The following is a 25215-nucleotide window of genomic DNA, read 5'->3' as shown; positions in this document are numbered from 1 at the left end:
AATACATAATATTGTGGCTTAAAAATTATATTCATATTCATTTCATTTACACCATAATCTTGTTAGATATACATATATATAGTATTATATTTAAGCATTACATTCAGATTTTGGAGCATGGATATGAACAATAAAATTAGTTACCTATAAAGCAGCTGTTGGAAACACAAATAAATAAATCTTTAGACAAATTTACAACAATTTCGACTCATATATATTTAAATAGCCAAGATGCTCAGCAATTGCTTCTAGGACTATGGTAAGCAAAAGTTGTACTCTGCAGGCCTGATGGAGGGCTTTTCAAATGAAACTTTCCAATATCTATGCAAAGCCGAGGAAAAGGTGGTTGAAAGACCAAGGGGTTGGTTTTCCAATCCAGCGGAATAATGTGCAAGCCGCCGGGCCATCCATGCACTGATAAAAAAATGCAACGAAATTTAAATATTTACACGTAGATTTAACTATTTTTACCATCGATTTTTCACTACAGTGTGTTTTAGTAAATATGAAGTGTGCACACTTAATTTTTTAATTTAATATATTCGTAGTAAATTTGAAGTGCTGGACTATTTAATCTAAAGTGTTGACATATTCAAATTAAAATGTAAACATATTAATTATGAATACTGTCATATTCAAATATTTACTATTTTCATATTTAATTTTAGATGTGAACATATTAAAATCCAAATGTGAACATATTAAAATCCAAATGTGAACATATTAAAATCCAAATGTGAACATATTAAGATCCAAATGTTAAAATAGTAATTATGAATATGATTCATATTCAATATTAACTATTTTCATTTTAGATTTTAATATTTTTAATATTTGATTCAAAGTGTTCCCATAGTCAAATTAAACAATTTCATATTAAGAATAAATTATCGATTTATTTACTATCGATAATCGAATTTTTATTTTAATTCAAACTCAACTTAGTTTAATTTTTAGAGTACATGATAATAATAGTAATAACAATAATAGAATTTAAATAGATCTATATTTTACATAGCTTTTACCGTTGTTATTCAAATATACATGTAATGGGTGGCTTGTAAAATATTCTATATCCTTAATAATTAATGTTCGATCTTTCTGGCCAACTTCATAAGCTTGCATATGTTTACAAAATCGTTCAACTTTTATTTCATTACAAGCAGCGTAGATTTGAGCTTCTTCATAAAAAAAGAAAAGCAACTTAAACAATTTCATATTATTTTCGTTATTCCCTAAATAATAGTTTTTTTTATACAAAACTCCTTTAAATTCTAAATTTTCACAATATTTTAAGTGATTGGACTTAAACAATTTTGAATAGCATACATTTTCCAAACATTGTATGTCTGTTATAGATTTGTCTGTAAAGCTATACTTATCAAATAATGGTGGAATACCTGACTCATAACTTAGAAGGCAAGATGAAAAATGAAGGCACTGTTTTATAGCTACCGATCGACATTCATTTTTTCTCGATGTAATTGAAGCTAAATATGCTTTAGATGCTCTATGTTTTGCCTCAAACCGCATAACCCATGCATATTTCAAAGGCCCGCATTTTAAAATAGCTGTAGGGTAATGCACGAGAAAATGGTGTTTAGGTTTTAGCGTAGGTCCATACAAATTCACATATAGCTCATGGTGCACTTTTATTTTTGTTTCTAAGTTTTTTAAATCTTTTGTTGTAAATTTATTTTGAAACAGAATGTCAATAATTTCCAAAAGTTTTGTAAATAAAATCCAATGCTGATTACTTTCTGGAATCAGATCTCCGATTATTAAAGGCAAAAACTTAGCGAAACAAAATTTTTCACTAGCTGTCATTCTAAGTTCATTTTTCTTAAGTTTAGTTAATTCTAGCGGTCGTGACGAGTTCTTTATTTCTATTTCGCCATAAGAAAACAGATTTTTTCTACTGTTAATTGTTGATAAACATACAATTTTTTCATTAATTAAAGCGTTTAAGGTTTGACAAATACCGTAAACACATACGCCTTCTAAAACATCATGCATCAAATCAAAATAAAAGTTTTCTGTTACGTGGAAGTTTTTTAGTTCATTGAATATACAAACAGTTTTAATACCAGTCTCTAAAAAATTATTTGCTTCCAAATCATTTTCATAACAATTTTTATCTCTTAAATACTCTTTGTGCTCTTCACTGTCTGATTTCATTTCTAAGCTACTTCTTTTACACACTCGACAAAATCGCTTAGCCCTAAATGATTGAACAAAACCAAATATAGAATTCAATCCTAAGTTATCTCCTAAAATAAGGCCTAAAACAAAATATATTTGTTTTGATCCTTCAGGTATTTGTATTTCAATTCCATTTTCTAATTCTTCAAGCTCACGAAATAAGTGGTTAAAAATGATTTCATGGTCATTTCTTTTCAATGCATGTGATGGAATATATGCAAACGGGAAAATGAAATCTAATTTGGATAATAAATGCTGAGGCAAGGTTGGAAATGAATAATAGCAGCCACATATAGAAGATACATGAGCTCCTAAAGCATTGTTTATTTGAAAGTCATCAAAATACAGAAAAAATGGAATCACAATGTCATCAGGAAGAAAATTCTGCAGTTTGTTTGCAAATGTTTCAGAATTTACAAAGTTAATAAGGTTACCTTGATTTTGAAGTAATTTTTGATTTTGAAGTGTTAGATTCAAAACATTAGGAAGTTCAAAAAATGATTTAATTTGAAATTTTATAGGCATAATATGGATATCTATTTTATTCGGGAAAAGAGATGCATTTCCTTTTTTAAATTTAGGGCCGATTTTATTTGATACAGTAAATGACTTGGGATCTTCAAATAAATGCATTTCTTTTAAAAATTTAAAAAGCCGGTATTCCGATTTTATTTCCTCAAACGGGCTGGTTAAAAAGGAAGTAATGCATTCAAGTGCTTCTTTAGTTTCAGAATTGCATGCGCTGTAATAATTGAGAGCTTTGGAGATAGGCGAAATCAATTTAGTTATCAGGTATTGAATAGCAGTTACTTCATTTCTAGGCATGAAACATTTAGAATGCAGCCCAAGTGTTAATTGAAGACATTTTTTTTTTAGATCTGATATATATTCCTGGATATTAAAACTGTCGTCTAAATCAAAACTATTATATTTTACTAAACAGGCTTTTTCAATTTGTATTTCATGTGAATGGAAATCCGGGTTAACCATATTTTGAGAAACAAAATCTTCATAAAAGGAGTCACCAATCGCATTTTCATGTGTCTTACATAAATGTTTTTTAAATATACAATATTTCAAAAATAATTGATTGCAATTGTTAATTTTGCATTGTAACGGGTCACAGAACCCAGGCTTTTTTAAAACATGATCATTTTGTAAATGATGGATTAATAAATCCGCAGTGTTAAATTTTTTGTTACATCGAAAGCATGGAAACATTTTTACAGCAATGTTTTATTTTCACTTTCTCATAAAACTTAATAAAGCAGTTAAGTTTGCAGACTTTACATCATAAGGCGTGTCAATTTCATAAAAGTATTTTTGTATGAATAGCCATGGAAACTTCGAAGCTATTGGATAATGCAGATTTAGGGTGTTAAAAAGTTTGAAGCAAACATCCAAACAATCAATAAATGAATCTAATTTGTATATTGTTTTATCAAAGTATACAAAGAACGACTTTATATCGTTGGAGTTCACGCCTTCCACAATGATAAAAGGTTGAAGTGTATTTGAATTACCGTAATTTTTGCAAATAAGATTGTTTACTTTACGCTCGTAGTCCCCAATTGTATCCAAACGAAGCACGAGACTTTCCTGTGAGTCCAATAAAGTTACCCGTGTTCTTGAAGTCTTTGATTTAGATGAATGCCAACTGTTAGAAGGTAAGACCGACGGTAGAAGAGCTGTTATTATGTAGTCCGAAGAATCTAAAATATCAGTGAAATATATTTTTAATTGTAATCAATAATTCAAGCACAGCAATAATATATAAAATTACCAATAGATTCCGCCGACTGAACTTGTTCCAATAAATGTTTACATGTAGCATTGTGAATATTTTCCTTATAGTATATAACTATTTTCTTTTTAAAATTATCCCATTTAGATACTAACATAGATTCTTTTCCTGGATACGCAATTGTAAAATCAAGCTTGATCTGCAAAACATAATTTAAAAAAAAAAAACTTCAATGATTTACGTATAAAATAATCTTGTAAATGTTGGATGATTTCAAAAAATGTAATATGGGTAAATCTGAAGTTAAAAAGCTCAAATAAAACTAAAAATATAACTGAAGAATTAAACATTTGGAAGGCCTGGAATCTTACCAAATCCACTGCACGAGAATCGGTATACTTCGGCCATTCTTGCAAAAATTCGCATGCATTCAAGGTTTGGGATTCTTTACGACGCAATTCATAAGTTTTTGACCACTTATCAAGTACTGCATTCCAATCCGAAACTTCTCTCTTCAAGGCAGTCTTCAATGCATTATGAAGTGTTTCATCAACAGGATCCTGAAATGTGTCTGCTTCACTGCTATTAAGTGATTCCTCTTCTATTCTGCTAAACTTCGCGCGCTTTGCTCGACTATTGGTATATTTTGCATACAATTTTCCACCTGGGTTTTTTCTACCAGTTCTTGGAATAAAATAAATTTCCTGTAAAAGGATTAGGATAAAGATACTTAAATATTCTTCTTTGACTGTGCAAAATATTCTTACCTTCGATTCAGACTCAGAAGGAAATATCGAAACAATTTGATTAACTATTAAAGGATAATCAGATGTTCTAATTTTAACTTCTTTACAGTTAGCTTCCTCGACAATTAATGAAATAATACTATCTCTATGAAAATTTGTTAACTCCAAATGTTTTTCAAAGTAGCTTAATATGGCTTGTCCTCTTGTGTTATTTTCCAAAATATAAAAAACATCCTACAAATAATAATAACAATTTAAAAAATTATATTTAAAATTATATAATAACCAATAGTGTTGGTTACTATATGTATATATTGGATATACTGGTTATCCCAAAAAACAATGAAGCACAACAAAAACATAAACATTATCACTTACCAACGGTAAAAGGGCGTGGTCGGTTTTGTTGGTAGTTGGTGTAGATGGCGATTCTTCCAGCCAAGCGGTTACCTTGGAGCGCGCCGAGAAGGTTTCATCATCAATATTATACTGCTTATTAATATATTATTATTATTATTATTATTATTATATATATATATATATATATATATATATATATATATATATATATATATATATATATATATATATATATAAACGTATTACATGCCTCTTTCTTACGCCAATGAAAAAGTTTGACCCTAAACTCGGCTCTCAATCCAACGTTTGAAATAATACTCGTTATATCATCTTTGGATATATATTTCAATGACCGGAATGACACACCATGGGCTTTACAAAAATAAATAAAAATAAGGAACAAAAAAATTTTTATAAAAGCAAATTAAAGTGAACTCACATTTTAGGACTTCAAATAATTCTTCTAATTCAAATTTCTTTAATAAGTTCATTAATTGAGCGTCATCTTCTTCGGATAAATCTGAATTTTGCTTTTTAATGTCCATAACCTAAAATCAAACAATTAATAAATACTAATTACACCAAGTTATTATTCAGCATTTATTATGCGTACATACATATGTATACACATATTCAAAGGTTAAGCAGTAAATAGCACAACCACGTTTGTGCATGGTTACATGCTAAATAAATGATCACATTTTGCATTGCCTACAAACGCATACATACTCGTATTAATGTACGTATGTTCAATTATAAGTACATATATTTTTAGGAATTTATAAAAAAATGAATTATTTGAAGACTTATAATGTGAGTCAATTAAGCATGTACAGCAGTTATTAATTGCCAATATATGTATGTAAATACATAACTATATGCATATGGTCAAGCGCGTTCATTTTTCACAAAAATCTGTACACTATTGAATGACGCGTCGCTTCTTGCACTGAGACAAAAGAGAAATAGCGATTACGCGGAAAGTACAGATTACCGCGAAAAATAGGTTGCTATGCAGTGGCATGCGTATGAAACTGTATATTTTTTCCCAGATTGTTCTTTTTTTCATATGCATCTACGTACACAATATATGCATGTATGTATGTATATACATACATATATATGTACCCAAATAACAACTATATCACACATTTGAAGCTTTACATATTTTAACTTCTTTATTTAGTCACAATTACGACGACATTTACGCTATATGCACATACATATGTTTGTATGTAGGCTACCACGTAATATGTTGTATACAAAATTATGTTTCTTGCGGACACGATGCAAGAAACTATAAATGGCAATTTTGTATGTATGTGTGTACGCGTACAAATATATTATACATATGTAAATGTTCATACTTACGCAGATCAATTTATTCCAACACAATCACTATTTTATTATGTTTTTTTTTTCACTATAATTCAATTAATTACTTTGGCACACGTCCGTCTTTGACAAAAATCAACTCACAATTGACCGACGCTCGTCATAAAGAATATCGATACATATCGCTGCGTGTATGCATTATTTGCGAAAAGAACGCAAAAGAAGAAGAAGAATGCGTGCATTCCGTGCAGTAAAGTGTGTGCTTTTTAATATTTCATATGGTTTAACATTAAACTGAATATGACACACTTTAATAACAAAATTTTACACTTTGTTTTGAATATTATTTATATTAAAATCACTAATTAAATATGTTTTTAGTAAAATTTACGATGTTTATATTTGATTGGAATATAAAATAGTAGAAATTTAATTTAATATGAAAATATTCATCTGTACTATGCCACTTTTTTATCAGTGTAGGTTTGCGGGAGCTGAAAAATGTAACAGGCAGAAGGAGGCGTGGCAGACCCCACAAAGTATATATATTCTTGATCAGCATGACGAGACGAGTCGATCTAGCCCTGTCTGTCTGTCTGTCCGTCTGTCCGTCTGTCCGTCTGTCCGTCTGTCCGTCCGTATGAACACCTGGATCTCAGAGACTATAAGAGATAGAGACACCAAATTTTGCACGAAGATGCGTTATGTGTGTATTCTATACGAGTTTGTTTTATTTTTTTGATTTTCCCCCCCACTTCCCCCCTATGGGGGTTTTCCCGATTTTCCATTCGTATAATCGCCTATATCTCGGAGACTATAAGACCTAGGAACACCAAATTTTAGTCCCAGATGCCTTATGTGAATACGAAGAAAATGTATATTTTGGAATTCCCCTCCCTCCCCCCTCTACCCCGCAAATCGTAACTCCCGTAATTCTTGGAATTTCGAACTAAAATTTTGGAAATACCCCCAGTTAGTTATTATGTGTCCGTATGCCAAATTTCATTATGATAGACCGATTTAACAAGAAGTTATAGCCATAAATATTTTTGCTGATGCAGCGCTGCTGCAGCGCTGCTCAAGCGCTGCCCGCGGCTGTTGTTGATGTTGCTGTTTGGTTGACTGCGAAAATGCTTACACAGACACGAATAGATGCGCATAGGCATACATACACTCACAGAGACGCAATTGCTATGTAAATGTGCAATTATACACCCTTTACGTGAGTTCGAATACCGAGAGAGGTAAAATCGATCAAATTTTTTTTTTATTTTCTTAATTTTTTTTATTTTTTATAATTATAAACATATGTACAGAGTATTTCAAAGTCGGGACACCCGACTTTAGCTTTTTTACTTGTTTTTTATTAAACTTCACATTAACTATGTACAATAAATAACAAAAAAAATGTATATTAAACAGAAATTGCGTAAGATAATATATTCTAAAATAAATACATATATATAAATATACAGGGTGGTCTATATAGTGTTTTTTGTTGTTGTTGTTTTTCTTATAATCATATGTTATTTTGAGAGTGGCAGAGCTCTTTCCTGCTGGAAATCAATTTCATGTCTTTACGGAACGAAATTATTAGCTTTACTATGCGCTTGAACAGAGTTGGGAATTACGGCAAACTTATTTCCAAAGTCAATAAGTGTTGTGAGGCCCGAACAGTGCGTTTATTGGGGAGAAGTTTTGGGCGAAATAGGGCGCCCAAAAAGGGCCTGCTGTACGCAAATTTTGTGCAACAGACGAGTATGTAGCTGCCTTAGACAAGACTTATAGACTCGCCATTTAACTCAACCTGATTCGAAATCATAAAATCATATTTTCGGATAAAGTGCATTTTCATCTCTGCGGCTATGTTAACAAGCAAAACTGTTGCATCCGGATAACGAAAAATTCGCACATGAACGTGCCTGTACTCAGAGAGTGAAAATGCTGAACACATGAATTTTTTGTGGCCGATATGTGTAGACATGGGCTTGCACGGTCTTGGTTTCAGCAAAATGGCGGGCCGTGCCACAAAAAAAATCAATTTTGCAAATGGATATATATAATATAGTGGTTTCTTTTTAAAAATGTAAAGTTGAAGAAGAAAAGTCAAAAATCAATCGAAGGAGCAACCATTTCCAATAATTATGGAATTATGGATTTGCCTCATTTGACTGCCTCGACTAGCTTGGCAGTAGCCTATCCTGTTAACAGAGTTTTCCCTTACCTTAAGTCGGTTTCGGGCTCTATGTGAAGAATGACAATTGAGAAGCTGAATCGGATTATTCGCCTCACATCGATCCTACCATTATGCGTAAAGCGATTCATTTCGTTCTGCGGATAGATCTAAGTATTACACAGACTTCTTTTCAAGATTACCAACGGGAGAGAGCTGTCACTATCGAAAATAGTACATGACTATATGGAGCACCCTATATATACATAGTTACATCGATATCTAAACTACACAAGGTCATAACAAAAGGGAGAGAGACTCGACAATGGAGACAATAGCGCAAAGCTTTTGAACAGTGCATGCGCATCGAGACACGTGCAAGTATCTGACAAATAAGGTTGTTTGTTTTCGTTTTTGTATAACTGAGTGCTTATATATTTGGTCGAAGCTTTAAAATTGAAAATAAGTGTTAAATTTTTGTTGCTTCACTTCTCACTTCACATCTTCGCTGCGCTTCGATTATAATTTATGTACAAAGTTCGTGCTGCAATTAAACGTAACGCGCTTAAACAACTAATACGAAAAAGTATCTACAAGATATTTATGTGTGTGTGTGTGTGTGTGTATTTGTATTTTGTTATTTGTCGGTTGATTTGTTTTGTTTTGTTGTTTTGTTGTACCTACTCTAAAGTATTGTATTGTATCTTTATGCGTGACACGCTCGCTCAACGGCGCAAAATCGTTAAAATTTTATCGCTTCAACGAACGTGCGTGTGCGCTTGTGCTTGTGTGTGTGTGTGTGTGTGAGTCAGTGTGTGTGCGTGTGTAGGTTTGCCACACCACCAAACCGCCCCCCATACCGCCCAACGACCCCTGAACATTGGAAGTGCGCGTTCATTTCATATACCTTTACAATACTACGAGTATTCGTATTTATAAGTATTCGTATCGCTTTGTGGCCCAACGCCAACGTCAACACCAAAGCTTCCGATATAAAATATTCCATATGCGATTCATTTTGGTTTTTTGTTTTCTTCTTTTCTCCATTATTTATTGATATTTTGTTACCCTTCACGAAAGCCTTTTTTAAAACATAAGGCCTACCTCTTGTCATTGACATGTTCATCTTTTATTTATCATCTGTTTATCAAGTATATATTTCATTCTTTGGCGTTATCCTGAAATATCGCCAAACCGCTTATTGAAATACTTTCCCATAATCGAAATCTGATATAAAATGCCTTTGCTCGAAAAAATTACCCAACTTACTTAAGCAATATTACTAAAGAAATTCTCTGTCGAACTTCTTGTAGAAAACCTCTTTGCAATATATTGGAACTAACAGCTTTTTAAGTTCAAATGGTAAGAAGCCTAGCAGTTTATCAGCAGTAACTAAAAAGCCTAACATTAAGCAGCGTTCTATAAAAATGCCTAACAATTTAATTTAAAAATGTGCAGTTTTATAACCGAAATACATATATTCCCGACTTTGATTCTTTTGATATTGTTTATCGGCTTTTAAATATAAACTCAGCAATATTGGTATCTAAGATGCGGCTACTGGTCCTTTCCAACAGTTTAGCTGTTTGCTGATTAAAGCAACTTCAGTACCCAATCGGGCATTTGAGGAATTCAATATGGGTATTCCTGCAACTCTTTAAAATGCGCCTATTTTGTTTTCTATTAAAAATTAGTTGTGCATCAACTATATCATACACAATAAAGCAGGAATGCAATTGGGAGCTTGAGGGCTTCAAAGTGTTGTGTACCCCTATACCCAATATGGGTATTATAATGAGTTATAATGCTCTCATTGGAATTTCTTTCAAAAACAGGTTGTGTATCAACTTTTGTATACAAAATGAGGCAAGAAAGATTCAAATAAATATAGCAATCGGCAGCTTGAGGGCTTCAAAGTGTAATGTACACCTATACCCGATAGGGGTATTCCTGCACTCATTATAAAGCGCTTCAAAGTATAATTTATACCTATACCCAATATGGGTATTCCCGCAACTCATAATGAGCCCCCCATTTGGTCTTTTACCAAGCAGTGGGTCAACTATTCTAATCAAAAAATAAATAAAAATAAAAAAAAAAATCACAACAATCGGAAACTTGAGAGCCTATTTTCCCTATTTTTTTTTATCAAAGTACGCATGTTGATTATTCTGCTCTTCAAAAATAATCGAAATAATCAAAGTGGGGAATACTCTATCACTATTTATTTCTACCACTAATGCGAACATGTTTGTAGTTGTTGCAATTTTTATAATCGTTTGCATTTATTCGCCTTCTTTTGTTTTTGTTGCGCTTGTTTTTATTTAATATTTTGGATTTCTGGGCCAGCTATTCTCTGTTATTGCTGTAGGGTGTTTATATATTTTTGAATTTTATTAAAATATTTGCATTGCTCTTGTTGTTGTTGTTGTTGTTGATTTAGTTGTTCGTTTTTGCAAATGTTGAAATATTTTTGTGTTTTTAGTGATAAAAACAATTTGTTGACTATTTACCAGCGAACGGGCACTTTCCAAAAAAAAAATGCCCGCTGTTTTTATTGAATAACAAATATTAGGCAATGCTTACGTAGATAACGGTGTCTGTATGTATTGCTTTCTAATGAAGGTATTTACGGTTAGTTTAAGGCTTATAAATTGAATGTTTACTCTTGTGTCTGTGTGTTTGTTTGTTTGTTTGTATTTGTTGTTTTTTTTTTTGTATCTAGTGAATGCGTATGTTATTCGCACGTCTACAAAATCGTGTTTATGAAGCATACTTAGCTCACGTGATCAACAAATATACTATAAGTGAGTATGTTGTTGCTGTGCTAATTGAAAACTGACGATTCCCGTGCTGCCTCTTTGTGCCACGCTCTGTTGCAATTTAGAGCTCGTCTCTATTAGTTGATGCTGTCGCTGCCGCCGCCATCGCCATTGCCATTGCTGTTGTTGTTGTTTTGAAAACTTTCGATCGGCGCCACTAGATACATTTGCGAGCCGCACATCCAAAGAAACGCTGCAGAAGATACAGAGAGAGAAGAAACACAAAACTTAAATGTAAATGTTATATCTTCGAGTACGACTAGGTGTCTATATACTATATGTAGTATATGTATGGGTGTGTGTGTGTTTTGGTAAAAAAAAAAAAGACAAAGTCTACAGAACGAACAGTTGGTGGCGAAAATACAAATGATGTAATGACTAGTGTTCATTAAAGGCCAAAAGCAGCAAGCGAAGTTCTTGGTTCCTATAACGGCAAAAACAAAAACAACCTTTGAATGAATGAGGGAATGAATGAATGACCGAGCCATCGTAGCCACAAATATGAAGAAAGAAAGACACATTGACGACGAAGACAACGACGATGACGACGACGACGGAGGCCGCTAAATTTATATAATGACTACTTGAGAAAACGAAGGAAGGAACAAAAAACAAAAGGCAACAAAAACAACTCAAACACGAAATGTAATTTGTATAATTTGAGTTTCTTTCGGTGAGTGTGGGAAACGCGAAAAAAGAAAACACATACGAGTAGTACGTAGTGCAAGTTCTTTCAGTGCCTTTAGTCTACTTAGAAGCAATTAACTCAAGTCAAGTTATGTGTTCCTACTTTAGTTTAACAAATATAATTAACAAATGACATCAGCAAAATCGTTGCTCTTCATTGATAATCTATGTAGGTCCGAGAAGAGAATCGGACAAACTATAACTGAAATAACAGTACTAGTTACAAAAAACATATCACCATTTATCTGAGAACGAAATCTTTATCTTCCTCTAACTATCTACTTTAGTTTGAGAAATATAATTAACAAATGACATCAGCAAAATTGTTCCTCTTCATTGATAATCTATGTAGGTCCGAGAAAAGAATCGGAAAACCTATAACTAATATAACAGTACGAGTTACAAAAAACATATCACCATTTATCTGAAACCGAAATCTTTATCTTCCTCTAACTATATACTGTAGTTTAAGAAATATAATTAACAAATTACATCAGCAAAATCGTTGCTCTTCTTTGATAATCTATGTAGGTCCGAGAAGAGAATCGAAAACCCTATAACTAATATAACAGTACAAATGTAGGCTCATTGTTTACTCAAGTAGCAAAAAATCATATCACCATTTATCTGAGAACGAAATCTTTATCTCGTCGGGTCGCACTTACAGCGGGGTTCCAGGTTTTTTTTTAAGTCGCAAACATTTTCATATTCCTCATAAAAGAAACCCTTCCCAAGTCGCTAAAGATATGGTACGCAAGCCAGAAAGGTCCCTATGGTTTCTAATATTCATAAATATACATATCTTAGGAAATCACTTAAACTCCTTCAGTTTGGAACACTATGCTGTATTGATGTCATCGAGAAATATGTTTTCTAAAAAGCTGTTTTAAAAACTCTTTAATATAGCATTTCTGTAAGCAATGACGCAAGAATATGTTTTCGGCTGTTCTGTGGTTTATTTCTATATCATTATCTGGTTTCTAGAATATTTTGTGGTTTCCTATATGCCGATAAAAAAGTGATCTTGGGCTGCACTTGAGATAGAATAATGACTTGTTTCCTCTTTGGCTATCAATCCTGTAGTGCAGGTACTCTCCAAGCTATCCTACACATCTTTTTTCGTCGTCCATGGTAACATTATTAGATGTGAGAAAAATCTTCTTAATATCTTAACAAGTTTTTCTTATAGAGAATATTTATAAATCATGTCGTTTCTGTCTATATATATAAAACAAAGTCGTGTCTGTTCGAACACTTTATTTGACTTTTGATTTGTTGTATTTGTATCCGTCCGAAATAGCAGAATAACTATGTTTGCCTAAAAACATTGAAATTCGAGTTCCAAAGGGGGGAAAACAAAGTCGAAAGTTTGCATGAAAATTCCGAATTTTTCAAGCGATAACAAATAAACCGTTCCAGATTTTTCTGTTAATCCAGTCAGAGCCGCGAAAGTGTAATTTATTTAATTAACTAGTATATAATATAAAGTAATCTGTCATGATTGGGGCCTACACAGTATATATGTCCCTCTAAAGAAGCATCAATGCCGAGTTCTAGAAATCTGGCAAGGGTAGTGTCTTGGCTCTCAAAAAGGGTGTTTTAGAAATAAAAGCATAAGTAATCGATGCAGGAAAATGTTTTTTGCAGCATGCAGTGAACTCAGAATTTTACGCTACACTTAATCATAAAAGTGTATACTTAAAATCGGCGATATATATGCAAGTAATATAATTGATAAGACTTACCTTGTGACTAAGCTGAACTCGCCACCGATGCCAGAGTGTCAGTAGCGGCGATTTGTACTGGGGGCTTGGGCAGAGAATCGGCCACACTCGTCACAATGCTGGCCGACAGAAGCGGGACTGCACCGCTTGAGGTGGTTGCGGCCTTTGTAGCACCACTGGAACTATTCTCCTTGGCATCCGATTTGCCAGTGACTGCAGCGGTGGCAATGTTGGCTTTGCTCGCATTTGCTGACTCCGCTGATTTGGTGTTCGGGTCCTCTTTGCTGACTTTCGGACTGGAGCTGGAGCTCACCAGTGGTAGCTCCTCGGCCCGAGCTGCTGCCTTGGCCTCGGCCCGTATATTCAAATTGGCGGCAACCTGATCGATCGTTGTCGCCTTCTTAATGGCACGCGGTGAAGTAGCCGTGGCGGCTCCAGAGCCGGAGCTATTTGTGGGACTCAGAAGCTTGACAGTGGGGACGAGCTTGGACTTATCCTCGCTGGGAGTGGTCGCTTTCAAGGAACTAATGCTGCTGGCCACCGAAATGGTTTTGGCGCTGGTCGTCAACGCTGTCGCAGCGCTAACTGTTGTCGCCTGACTCTGACTCTGGCTCAGACTCTGGTTCTGATTGCGGAAGGCCAGGGCCGAGGGATTGGGGATGTTACGGACCGATGCATTCTGCTGGCGTACCAGCGTGTTCTTTGGCTTATTATCGAAGATGTTGGCCTTTATCGAGATCTTCTCGCGCGCCGTTGCCGACTCGGAGAGCATATGCAAATTTTGCAGATCGTCACCACTGCCTCCGGTCGCACCACTCGCCGCACTGGCGGCATTCGCGGTGGCTGCAGTGGTGCTATTACCTCCATTGCTGTTGGCTGATATGTTCTGCTTGATTTTGTTGAGCGCTGCCTCCAAGCTGTTGCCCACTGGCGGCGTGCTTGGCGTTAGCATTGGAGCCACCGCACTGGGCGATGTTGGAGTCAGGGCCGATTTGGTGCCCGCCGCCTGTGGTTGTGGCTGTGGCTGTGTCTGTGCCTGCTTTGGCGTCGTACTGGCATTGCGAGCTGGCCCCGCTGATAAATCAAGTATGTCGGCATCCTTAGCATTCGTGCTTGTTGCCGCTGCTGTTGTTGTTGTTTCTGTTGCTTCTGCTGCTGCTGCTGTTGTTGTTGTTGTTGTTGGAGATACTGTTGTTGGGCGAAAATCGCGCAAACTTGTTTTCGACTGCTGGCTGTCCGACGCTGCAGCCGTGCCATTGGCTTTGGTTTGACTGGCAGCGGCTGCTGCAGTGGTTGCTGCCACACCAGCGGGTTTCTTTGAATTGCTGGCATCGGCCTTTGGGGCAGCAGCCGTGCTGGCCGAGCTTGCCGCGCTTGACTTTGATTGAAACGCAAGTGGAACGGTGTTGCGCAGATTTATTAATGCAGGCGGAGATGTCCGATAAGCACTCGGACTCTGATTCTGATTCTGAGTCTGGCTTTGGCTCTGGTTCTGGCTCTGGCTCTGGTTTTGAGTGTGGCTGTGGTAGCCGCGTTGTGGGCTCTGTGCCGTGGACAGCGGTGGTGACTTGACAATTGTGGGCATTGGTGGGGACTGCGGCTGCGCGACACGTTTGCTTTTTGGCAAGGCTGCTGGTGGTCCCATTAGGCGGTTGCCACTAGGCGGACTAAGTGGTGGCATACTCAGCTTTGTGGGCCCACCACCCATCTTGTTGTTATTGTTGTTATTGTTGTTGTTGTTGATGTTGGGCGATATGCGAACAATTTCCAAAGCGGGCTTATGGTTGAGGGAAGCAGCCTCCACGTAGGGCTGATGGAGACCCTGTATGTGGGCCTGTTGATAGGCCCGCGGACGCTGCGTTATGGTCACTCCACCACCGGCCATGGGTGTGGATGGCATCACCAGACTCAACGAGGTCGGACAGAGCTGTGGCAGCGGCTGCTGTTGTGGTTGCTGTTTGGCCAGTTCGGGCCCATAGAGACGCATGGGTGGTGCATAGGCGTGTGGTGCATTGACAGTTGCCGTTCTGTTCGCCTGAATACTGGCCAAGTACTTGGCCGCTTGCTGTTGATAGTCGAGGCGGGGCTGCTTGGCCATCGACGGATGGGTCTCATCCAGAGATAAGGAGCGTTTGGGCTGCTTATTCGCTGAGCTGGCAATGGAGGTAGGGGTGGAGAGGTAGCGTTGCATGTGTTGCATGTGTGGCGCCTGTCGGGTCGGTGGTAATGGCACCACAAAATGCGGTGCGGGTGCACACTTAACAGTCGATTGTGGCGCCGGTGGTGGTGGTGTGGGCTTGCGTAAGAGAGGTTTGGGCGAGGCTGGCTTAGACGGTGGCATCTGCACACGCTGTGGCGGCTCACTGGGCTTGGATTTGGCTACGCTGGGTGGCGACACATTTGCTGCCGTAGATGGTGCTGTTGTTGCTGCTGCTGCTGCTGCACCACCAGCAGTTCCTGTGCCGCTGGGTATAAAGGCCTTAAACAAACTGGGTGGCAGCGGTGGCGACGACGGCAAACCTGGCTCTTTCACATTATTCTGCTGTGGCTTGGCCGCCGCATTCGCCTCGGCGGTTGCGGCCACCTCAAGGCAGGGCATTAAGTTGTTAATGCTGCGCGACTCCTCGCCCAGAGTTTTGTTTAAGGCATTCATGCTGTCGTTTTCCGTTTCCTCCAGCTTAAGTTTATTAAGCGAGACCATCGATTGCAGGGCGGGCATCTCGCCACCGGATACGGAATGGGAGCGCTTCAAGTCCAGCTTGTGCGCCTTGTGGTTGTGGGTGGTGGTGATTTTCATTTTCATTTTGCCATCCGTTTGGGAGGAGATTTCCGCATGCAACTTCTTCCGCTTGCCATTCGAGTCCTTCGGCTCTTTGGAATGCTTCTTCTTACGCTTGCGATGTGACGAAGAAGATGAGGAGGTCGAGGTGCTGGCATCAACTGTGGCTGCACCGAGCGTTAAGAGACCATTGGATGAGGAGCCAGTGGTGGAGGAGGAGCACGAGGACATGGGCGAAGCACTGGGACTGTATTTTGTTTCGCTCGTTACCGGCAATGTTGGCTCCTTGGGCTGCAGCCCAATGTTCTTGGCATAGGTCTTCAGGTCCAGCTCCACGGCTGGCGTTTCCCTGTCCTCGAGTCGGGCATCGGCCGACTTTGGCATTGAAAGCTTCGTTTTCATACTATTCAATTCGATCTTAAGTCTTAGCATATTCTTGGCCGTCGCATTGGGCGATTTCTTGTTGGCGGTCTTTAGCTCGAAGACCCCATCGTCGGGATAGGTGCCGGACTTGCTCAGCTGCGATTGTGGTATGCTTACCAAAATATTTGCCGTACCAATGTTCGATTGTGGCTCTTGCGGCTCACTCTTGACCTTCACCAGCGCAGGCGGAGGCGCTGGACGTGCGGGCGTAGGCGTAGGCGTGGGCGTGGACGCAGACATTGTGTTTGTTGTTGTTGTTGCTGTAGTCGCAGCTCCTGCAGTTGTCGCGTTCACCGAACTATAGTCACTATAGCGCATGTCATTGCTGCGCAAGCTCTTGAAATTGCTCAGAGTTTGGGCGCCTTCGTCCGTTTCGCGCTTGTTGGCCACTGCCGTGGGCGACGACTTCTTGCCCTTGGCCAGTCCATTATCCTTGGCCGCCTTGGCTGTCGACTTGCTGCGCGTTTTGTTGTTGTTGTTGTTGTTATTATTGCTGGTGGAACGTGACGGCTGTGTCTCCACCACGTCATCGGCGAATGTGACAGACTTGGTTGTGTGTGGACTTGTGGTTGCTGTGGCGGCTGTTGAATTCACTTTGTTGTCGTTGTTCTTGCCAGTGGTGGTGGTGGTGGTAATGCTGCTGATGGTGGTGGTGGCGGCTAGAGTGCGACCCCCAGTGTGGCTTAACTCAATAGCCTGATTAACTTTCGATAAATTGTTTTCATCGTTTTTTGCCGTCACGCTGTCATACAACAAGACTCTATAGCGAAAAGCCATTGGCGCGTGCTGCAAAAGTTGTGTGGAGTAAGGGGGTTTCCCCCAACAAGGGGCGAACATTGAAAAGTAGACGTTAGGTTAATCTAGCGACACAATTGGATTTGCCAGCGGCTAATAACTAGTGGTGCTTAACACCCAACAGAATAGAGTCAGTCATCTCCCTCCCCACCCTCGATGACATAAAACTTACAACTCTATGAAGAACTTACCCGACTCCATTTGTAACAGTAGCCAACGTCCATGAGCGTAAAGTGCTGTGGCAGCACTTCATCCTCATATGTGACCTCGACTTCGATTTGCTTGTTGTCCGGATCAATATCATATTTCGAACAGAGAAACCGTTTCAGATGATGCACCGTAAGGCCAGCGGGACATTGAAGATAACATACGGGCGGGATTTCACCCGCAGCACAATTTCTTAGCATGGCGGGATGATATTCTAAAGATAAGCTGCAATCAAACGTTGAAGGAAGCAATACGAAAACAGTTAGACAGACAGAACAGACCTCTTGAGTAATGACTTTTATTTTTTGTGGATCGTGCCTAACTAGAAAGCAGCATCTTCTACTTATATCATTTATAAAAGGTTTGACTGCAAGGGAATGGGTTTTCAAGCATCTTTGGAGAACTTAAAATTTGATCAAATAATTTTGTGTTTCAAAAAATTACCAAAGGCGTTTCAAATATTGATTACACAGTAGACCTCTTGAGTAATGATTTTAATTTTTAGTGGAATTCTACTAATATCATTTATAAAAGGATTGCATTTTCTAGCAATTTTGGAGGAATTAAAATTTGAAAAAAGTAATTTTGTGTTTCAAATAAATGCCAAAGGTGATTAAAATATTGATTGCAGAACAGGCCTATTGAGTAATGACTTTTATTTGCTAGATCGTACCCAACTAGAAAGGACCACCTTCTACTTATATCATTTATAAAAGGTTTGACTAAAAGAGAATGGGTGTTCAAGCATCTTTGGAGAACTTAAAATTTGATCAAATAATTTTGTATTTCAAAAAATTACCAAAGGCGTTTCAAATATTGATTACACAGTAGACCTCTTGAGACCTTTATTTGTTAGATGATCGTGCCTAACTAGAAAGCACCAAATTCTACTAATATCATTTATAAAAGGATTGCATTTTCAAGCATCTTTGGAGAGCTTAAAATGTGAAAAACTAAAGTTTGTGTTTCAAATAAATGCCAAAGGTACACAAAACATTGATTTCAGGATCATAATTGCTCACCTAATAGGCTCTGCTGGCGTAAAGAACTCTTGCTTCTGCTTCTGTATCTCCTCCGTGTCCAGATCCACATGCTGCTCCACAAACTCGGCCAAGCGCTTAGACTCGCGCTGATACAGACCCGGCACCAGTTTGAAGATGAAAGCGCGCAACGTGTCGTCGGACCTAAGTAAGTTCAAGTTAGTTTTATGCCTATATTCTAGAATATATTGATCTTAGTCGACGCAGACACAAGATCCGGTGCAGATCTTTGTGTTGTGTCGCATAAACAGTCAGCTGAGATCATTGTAAGGTAACTTGGGGTATTTTGGAAGATAACGTACTTAAGGTTGAACTCGTTTATCTGCTTGCCACTTGGTTTGCATTGCGGACAATAGACGTCGCGCAGTAGATGCTTCAGAATGCAGCTCCGGCAATCTGTAATTGATTCTGGTTGCAATGCATGGTTCGTTAGCATTGGATGTGCTCTACTTACATGTGTGGTAGCAGTAGTCCACAGTTGTGGGGTCTATCATGTAGCCCTGGCAAATGCGACAAATAATCTGCTCGTGGAACTCACGCACATCACCGCGCCGTGTATGGGATTGGGACGCCAACGCCAACGCGCTTGTCTCAGAGTCCCCCTCCATTGCCTCTTGATTGGACTGCGACGTCTTGTTGTCGTCCAAATCGGTTGGTAGATGCATTCTCTTTTTTTGTTCTTTGTTTTTCTTATTTCAAGTGCTCTGGTTTTGGTCAGCGCTCAGATGGACAGCCTCTATCGAATATTGGGCGCATAAGCATGTCCTGCAAAGGCGCAAAAACATGAAGTGACAACTATAAGCAACACAAAAACAAAGCAAAGAATAAAAGCAGTGCAATGCACACACACAAAGATACTAGATACATAGATACAACACACAATCGCAGGTTCACATGTCAAACGAAAGCTAATGACAGCTAATCAACTGGCACATCATCGTCATCTTTTTGATGATCACCACAGACCACAGACTACGCCAATCTCAACTACAGTTTAACCTAAGCCTGGGGAACTCTTTGGGGAATTCATTGAAGGCAAAAATGCCTATGGAGAATATTAAATAAATATTTTATCATCAAACGAATATTTGTTTTTTTTCGATATGGAATCCTTGAAATGCAAACAGAATCAACTGTTTCTGACTAAATTGAAAAGAAGAAAATGAAATGATTTAGAGAGAACATCTCTTTTCGGAGAATCCGATTACAACTAAACTTTATCTATATGAACATTTTTTCAGAAAATAAATAACTCCACAAATCATTGAATAGAAATAATTGTAATATGAAATATTAAGGACCCTTTCTTATAAAATAGTTGAAATACCATTTCTTTAAAGGTAAATTGATTTAAAAAAGATTATTAAGAGAAAATATTTCTTTTCTAAGTACCGAAAACTCTTCTTATATAATTTATTTCTGATTACTAGTAGAACTCTTTAAATAACCGTTTCTTCCTTGAACTCAATCAACTATAGAGCTATTTATTTATCTTTTGATTCAAAATCATATTTTAGAGTTTAATATTTTTCATTTACCATAAATTTCCTTGGTAATAATGAAATTAAATTTAGCGATCTTTTAAATTTTGTGGTAACTTCAATTTTTTACTGCAACTTGAAATTAAATCTTTTGCTTCGTAAACTTGATATTTTAACAGACTTTTGTATATGTAGAAGAACAATATAAGACACTATACCCTTTATATGTAATTCAATGGGGAAAAGTTGATCAGAGATTGTAGCAACAATTTTTTGGCAGAGAAAAGTTTGTTATTGAAAAGTTTGTTCTCGAGGAGTTCCCCAAACAAATATGTATCTTAATGAGGTCTAATAATAGAGAAGTTGGACTGTAGGCAGAGGCTCGACTGCATGAGTCGGGGACGGGCGCAAAAAACTGAGAAAAAAAGTCAGCAATGCGGGGCAAAAACAAAATGAACAACTCAGGATTGACAGTCTGCAGTAAGAGGTGAGCAGCAAGCTGAGCAGAGAGCTGAGAGAAGTGGCGGCAACTGCGAAATGTAACAACCATACGGGAAAAACAGAAAACTTTAAAGCGCCAAACTGACTTACAGACACACTCACACACTCACACAAACACACACAGATATAGACAGAGCGAAAATTACACAAGCCTAGCTAAACGAGCGGGCCAACAGCAGAAAGAACAACAACAACAACAACCACACAAAAAGTAGGAAAAACATAACTGTGAGAAACAACATAAAGCAAAATCCCATCATCGTCGTCATCATCGTCAGTCAACATCATTGTGGTCGCCGCTCGTTGCTCGTTGCCCGTTGCCAGCAAAGGCAACATCAGCAACAACAACAACAACAGCAACAATAGCAACAGACATCAACTATGTATCTTCAACATCAAATACGAAGCGTAAAGATACGGCAGCGTCAACCCACTAGACGCAAAACTTTAGACTAGTAAGGCAGCCATCCATGAATCGGAACAATGCCGAAACCAACAGCAAGAACAATACAGCAAAGAAAAAAAAAAGAACTGACAGCAAAAACAAAAAAAAAGTAACTCATACGCAGTGGCTGGGCTTTCGGCACACAAGCGACGCCCTTCGGGCCACGCAGAGGGCACCTACGACCACATACACACACACACACAGCGACATAAAAACATATACACATACATACATATGTATGTATGTATATGGATGTGCACTCACTGTGTACTTGAAGCTAGTTTTAGCTTTGTGCCGTGCAAACGAATAAAACTACAAAAAAAAATTACGCTTTTTTGTGCACCCTGCACCACCAGATGTAGGTAAACAAACGGAGCATATTGGCAACGATAAGAGGGACGCCACAAGATGAAATGCATGCATCATTAAATGATTGAACTAAGTATTGGTAACAACTATTCTCTAGTAGAACTTCTTTCCAACTCCTTTCAGAGAATTTTTTCCAGAGCAGTAGATTCTAGCTGATATCATTACTATTCCTTAGATTATACAGATAATAATCTGTATTTCATTTGATTGTTCAGCTTTTAAGATTATACACAGCACAAACCATTTGTGTTTATTATATATCTATTGGGAAAATATTGGTAACAACCATTCTCTAGTAGAAATCCATTCCCACACTTTTCTGTGAATTCTTTTCAGAACAGCTACTTATGGTAGATTCTAGCTGATATCTTAACTACCTCTTCCATGATACCATCCATTATCTGTTTGTTATTTGATTGTACAATTTTCAAAGGTATACAGAGTACGAACCCTTTGGGTTTTTCATAAAACCCAAAAAAAGGTTATATTTTAAGAGAATTTCAAATACAAATCTGCATTTTAGGCAAATTAGTTTTAAACTATATAATAATACGGTACATTCCAGGGCTTATCAATTGAAAACAACTCCATTTATATTGTAATATTTATGAATAATACCAAATGAATGCTAGATGAATTCTGTATAAAAGAGAATTATGAACTAAAACGTCAAAATTAATGCAGTTGAACTTCTCCCTCATGCTTCATAAGTTGTCAGTAGAAAAGTTATTTTTAAACAATCCATCCATATTAAATTGTACTTCTTAAACACTGTTCGATATAAAAGATTGGAAAAGTCTCACTATTGATCTGCTTAACAATAAATTCTACATTTTTACTTAATTTCCGTAGAGAATAATCATATTGTTACAATCAATTTCTTCAGCATAGCACCCTCAATTAATCTTCTGCAGCGCACCGGAAAGTCGTTAAAGCATTACGGCTTTTTGGTACACGTTTGTGTTTGTACGCTCACGCGAATCTGGCACGAAAGCTCGTGAAGGGAAGGCAAAATAGGCAGCACACGAAATATACGAGCATATATAAAAAAAAAAACACAGAAGAAATGAAAGACAACAGAAGAGATAGTGGCAGACTTGACAACAACAGAAAGAGAGAGAGAGAGACAGAGAGAGAGGAAGAGGGAGAGAGAAAGAGGCTGCGCTAGCAAAACAAAACAAAATAACAAAACACAGAGTGTAGAGCTAAAAACTAAGCCGAGGCAAAAGTGGGCGCACAGATAGAAAGCAGGCAAGTCAGCAAAGTAGGATGTAAAGCAAGACAGGAAGGAAATAAGGAAGCTGCGCCGCTTTTGCTGATGAATATGATGACGATGATGTTGCAACCGAGGCACAAGGAACGTGCATAAAAAGGCCTAAGTAAACACGTTGCCATTCATCACAAACAGTCAGCCAGCCAGACAGGCAGCAAGCCAGGCAGCCCAACCGCCCAACAACAACGCCCACCCGCCCACTTTCGACAGAACAAGCGCCTCACAACAACGCCCGAATGCCTGACAGCAAGCCATATTGACATAAAAGTGGCCGCTAAAATGGTCCACTGTATGCTTTATAGCTTGGAGAGGGCGTTGGGCAGCCACCCACTACCCACTGCCCATCGAAGCTGAAGCTGAAGCTGAGGCTGAGGCTGAAGTTGCAGCTGACACTAAAGCTGGCTGCTTGAATTGGTCGAACATTGATGACGTCCTCAATGTCGTTTGCTCTTTTTGGCGTTTTTTGTTGATTTCGTTCAAACATTTTTGTTTATACGCCGCAATTTCGTAAAAGCCGCGCACATTCACACACACACACCAACACAGACATCAAACGTCAGTCACTCACACATTAAAAGTCAGTCACCCACACAATGACAAAATTGCCTAAGCTGCTCTTGTTGTTGTTGTTGTTTTGCTGTTATCGCTAACGAAATGAGAAAAACAGCAGCGCATCAAAAAAATAAAATAAATGTTGCTGCTTGTGCCGGCACGACGAACAAACACACGCAAACACACACACACACACACACACACTTACACTTGCACAATTAGGCGCGCACTTTATAAAAACCGCCCGCAGGGTGGTTGCTCAAAGATACAAATACACGGACATACGCACACACACATACATAGACGCACACTCGCGCACGCAACAAGCGCTTTTGCTCACGACGACTGGCAATGACGATGTGTATACGAGAGACACGAACTGAAAATTTCACATCGAGTCCGTTTTCCAAATGCGTGGAAATTACTGTTTTTAAAACGTGTGTCCGCGGCAGCAGCCGCCGAGAATTCAACTGACTGACAACATTGCACGAAATTCAAATTCTACGTCCCATGTGTGTGACGAGACGAGCTGTATTTGTGTGTGTGTTAGTGTATGAGTGTACTCGCCGCGTACTCGCCGCGCAATTGCAGAGCGAGTGTATCTGTATCTGTTGCCGAGACAGAAACAAATTTGTATCTATTCGCCGCAAGCAGCACAACTGAGCGCAACACAAACGCCAGAGAGTGAAAGAGAGTGCAAGCCCAGTCCGGTGGGAGTTGGGAGAGCATACGTATGCCGCCGTAACAGCAAACTTTCTACTTTTGCGCGCGCGTTTAATATTATTCGCCGATTTCGCCGTTTGAGGCTAAGCCTAGCTAGCGGTTTTGTTTGAATTTGCCGTGCGACGAAATTCCAATACGACAACAAAATGCGCACGCACACATCCACAACGCACTTGTCACGTGTACGTGTGTGTTTACAAAATTTTCACACACACACACGCACACACTCATGCCAACACAATATTTTTCGGCACGTTTCGCCGCACTCGCCGCGCAATCAAAAGCAAAGTGAAATTTTCTTCTTATTAGAAAAATACACAACAACAACGTGAGCAGTTTTTCTATTCAGCTATGAATATTTTTCGTGCGTTGCGTGCTGCGTATTTTCTATTATATTTTATTTTTCCATCGCCATTTATGTTAAAACGCAATTCGTGTTTACTTTTCTGATTCGTAATGTAAATTTGTTTATCAGCATGCAGCAACCAAAACTTTAGTGGAAAATTAAATCAATTTCTACGCACAACTTAAATCGATTTGCAGTTAAGTGCTCTTCTTCTTACTTTATAACACTTGCCGACACACACACACACAACAGCAGCAATAACAACAGCAACGTTTGTGTGATAGCTTCCTCTTCTTCTTTCACTTCTACTAACTGCTGCTGCTGCCGCTGCTGTTATCGATTTCTCATATGCTTTTTATTATCATAAAATGCCGCCAGCTGAGATTTTGGCCAAAGAGCTGATGACGCGCTCACTCGCTCACTTAATGATGAAAACACAAGCACAGCGAAAATTTCCGAATTTTAAAAACTTTTCTCCGTTCACCGAG

General features: G+C 38.0%; 1 protein-coding gene and 1 long non-coding RNA gene across 2 annotated transcripts; both read right to left on the bottom strand.

The window, feature by feature from the left end:
- Positions 1–3300: 3300 nt before the first annotated feature.
- On the bottom strand, positions 3301–4561 carry LOC115634147. The gene is made up of 3 exons (XR_003996413.1): positions 4318–4561; positions 3986–4145; positions 3301–3914 (listed from the first exon to the last, which is right to left on the bottom strand). It is a non-coding gene; the product is annotated as an uncharacterized LOC115634147 (long non-coding RNA).
- A 6603-nt stretch (positions 4562–11164) lies between these two features.
- Positions 11165–24998, bottom strand: LOC115621851 (protein suppressor 2 of zeste). Its single transcript, XM_030515666.1, has 7 exons — positions 24945–24998; positions 19492–19802; positions 19340–19433; positions 19020–19181; positions 17982–18222; positions 13815–17781; positions 11165–11575 (listed from the first exon to the last, which is right to left on the bottom strand). Exons 2-6 carry the CDS (start codon positions 19700–19702, stop codon positions 13822–13824), a joined length of 4668 nt encoding a protein of 1555 aa, XP_030371526.1. The 5' UTR covers positions 19703–19802; positions 24945–24998; the 3' UTR covers positions 11165–11575; positions 13815–13821.
- Positions 24999–25215: the final 217 nt, after the last annotated feature.

The sequence above is a fragment of the Scaptodrosophila lebanonensis genome, unplaced genomic scaffold (genome assembly GCF_003285725.1).
Source record: "Scaptodrosophila lebanonensis strain 11010-0011.00,11010-0021.00 unplaced genomic scaffold, SlebRS2 tig00000001-arrow-pilon, whole genome shotgun sequence".
In the NCBI taxonomy this organism is placed as follows: Eukaryota; Metazoa; Arthropoda; class Insecta; order Diptera; family Drosophilidae; genus Scaptodrosophila; species Scaptodrosophila lebanonensis.
Note: the sequence above shows the minus strand (reverse complement) of the source record. Positions and strands in the feature narration are given on the sequence as shown.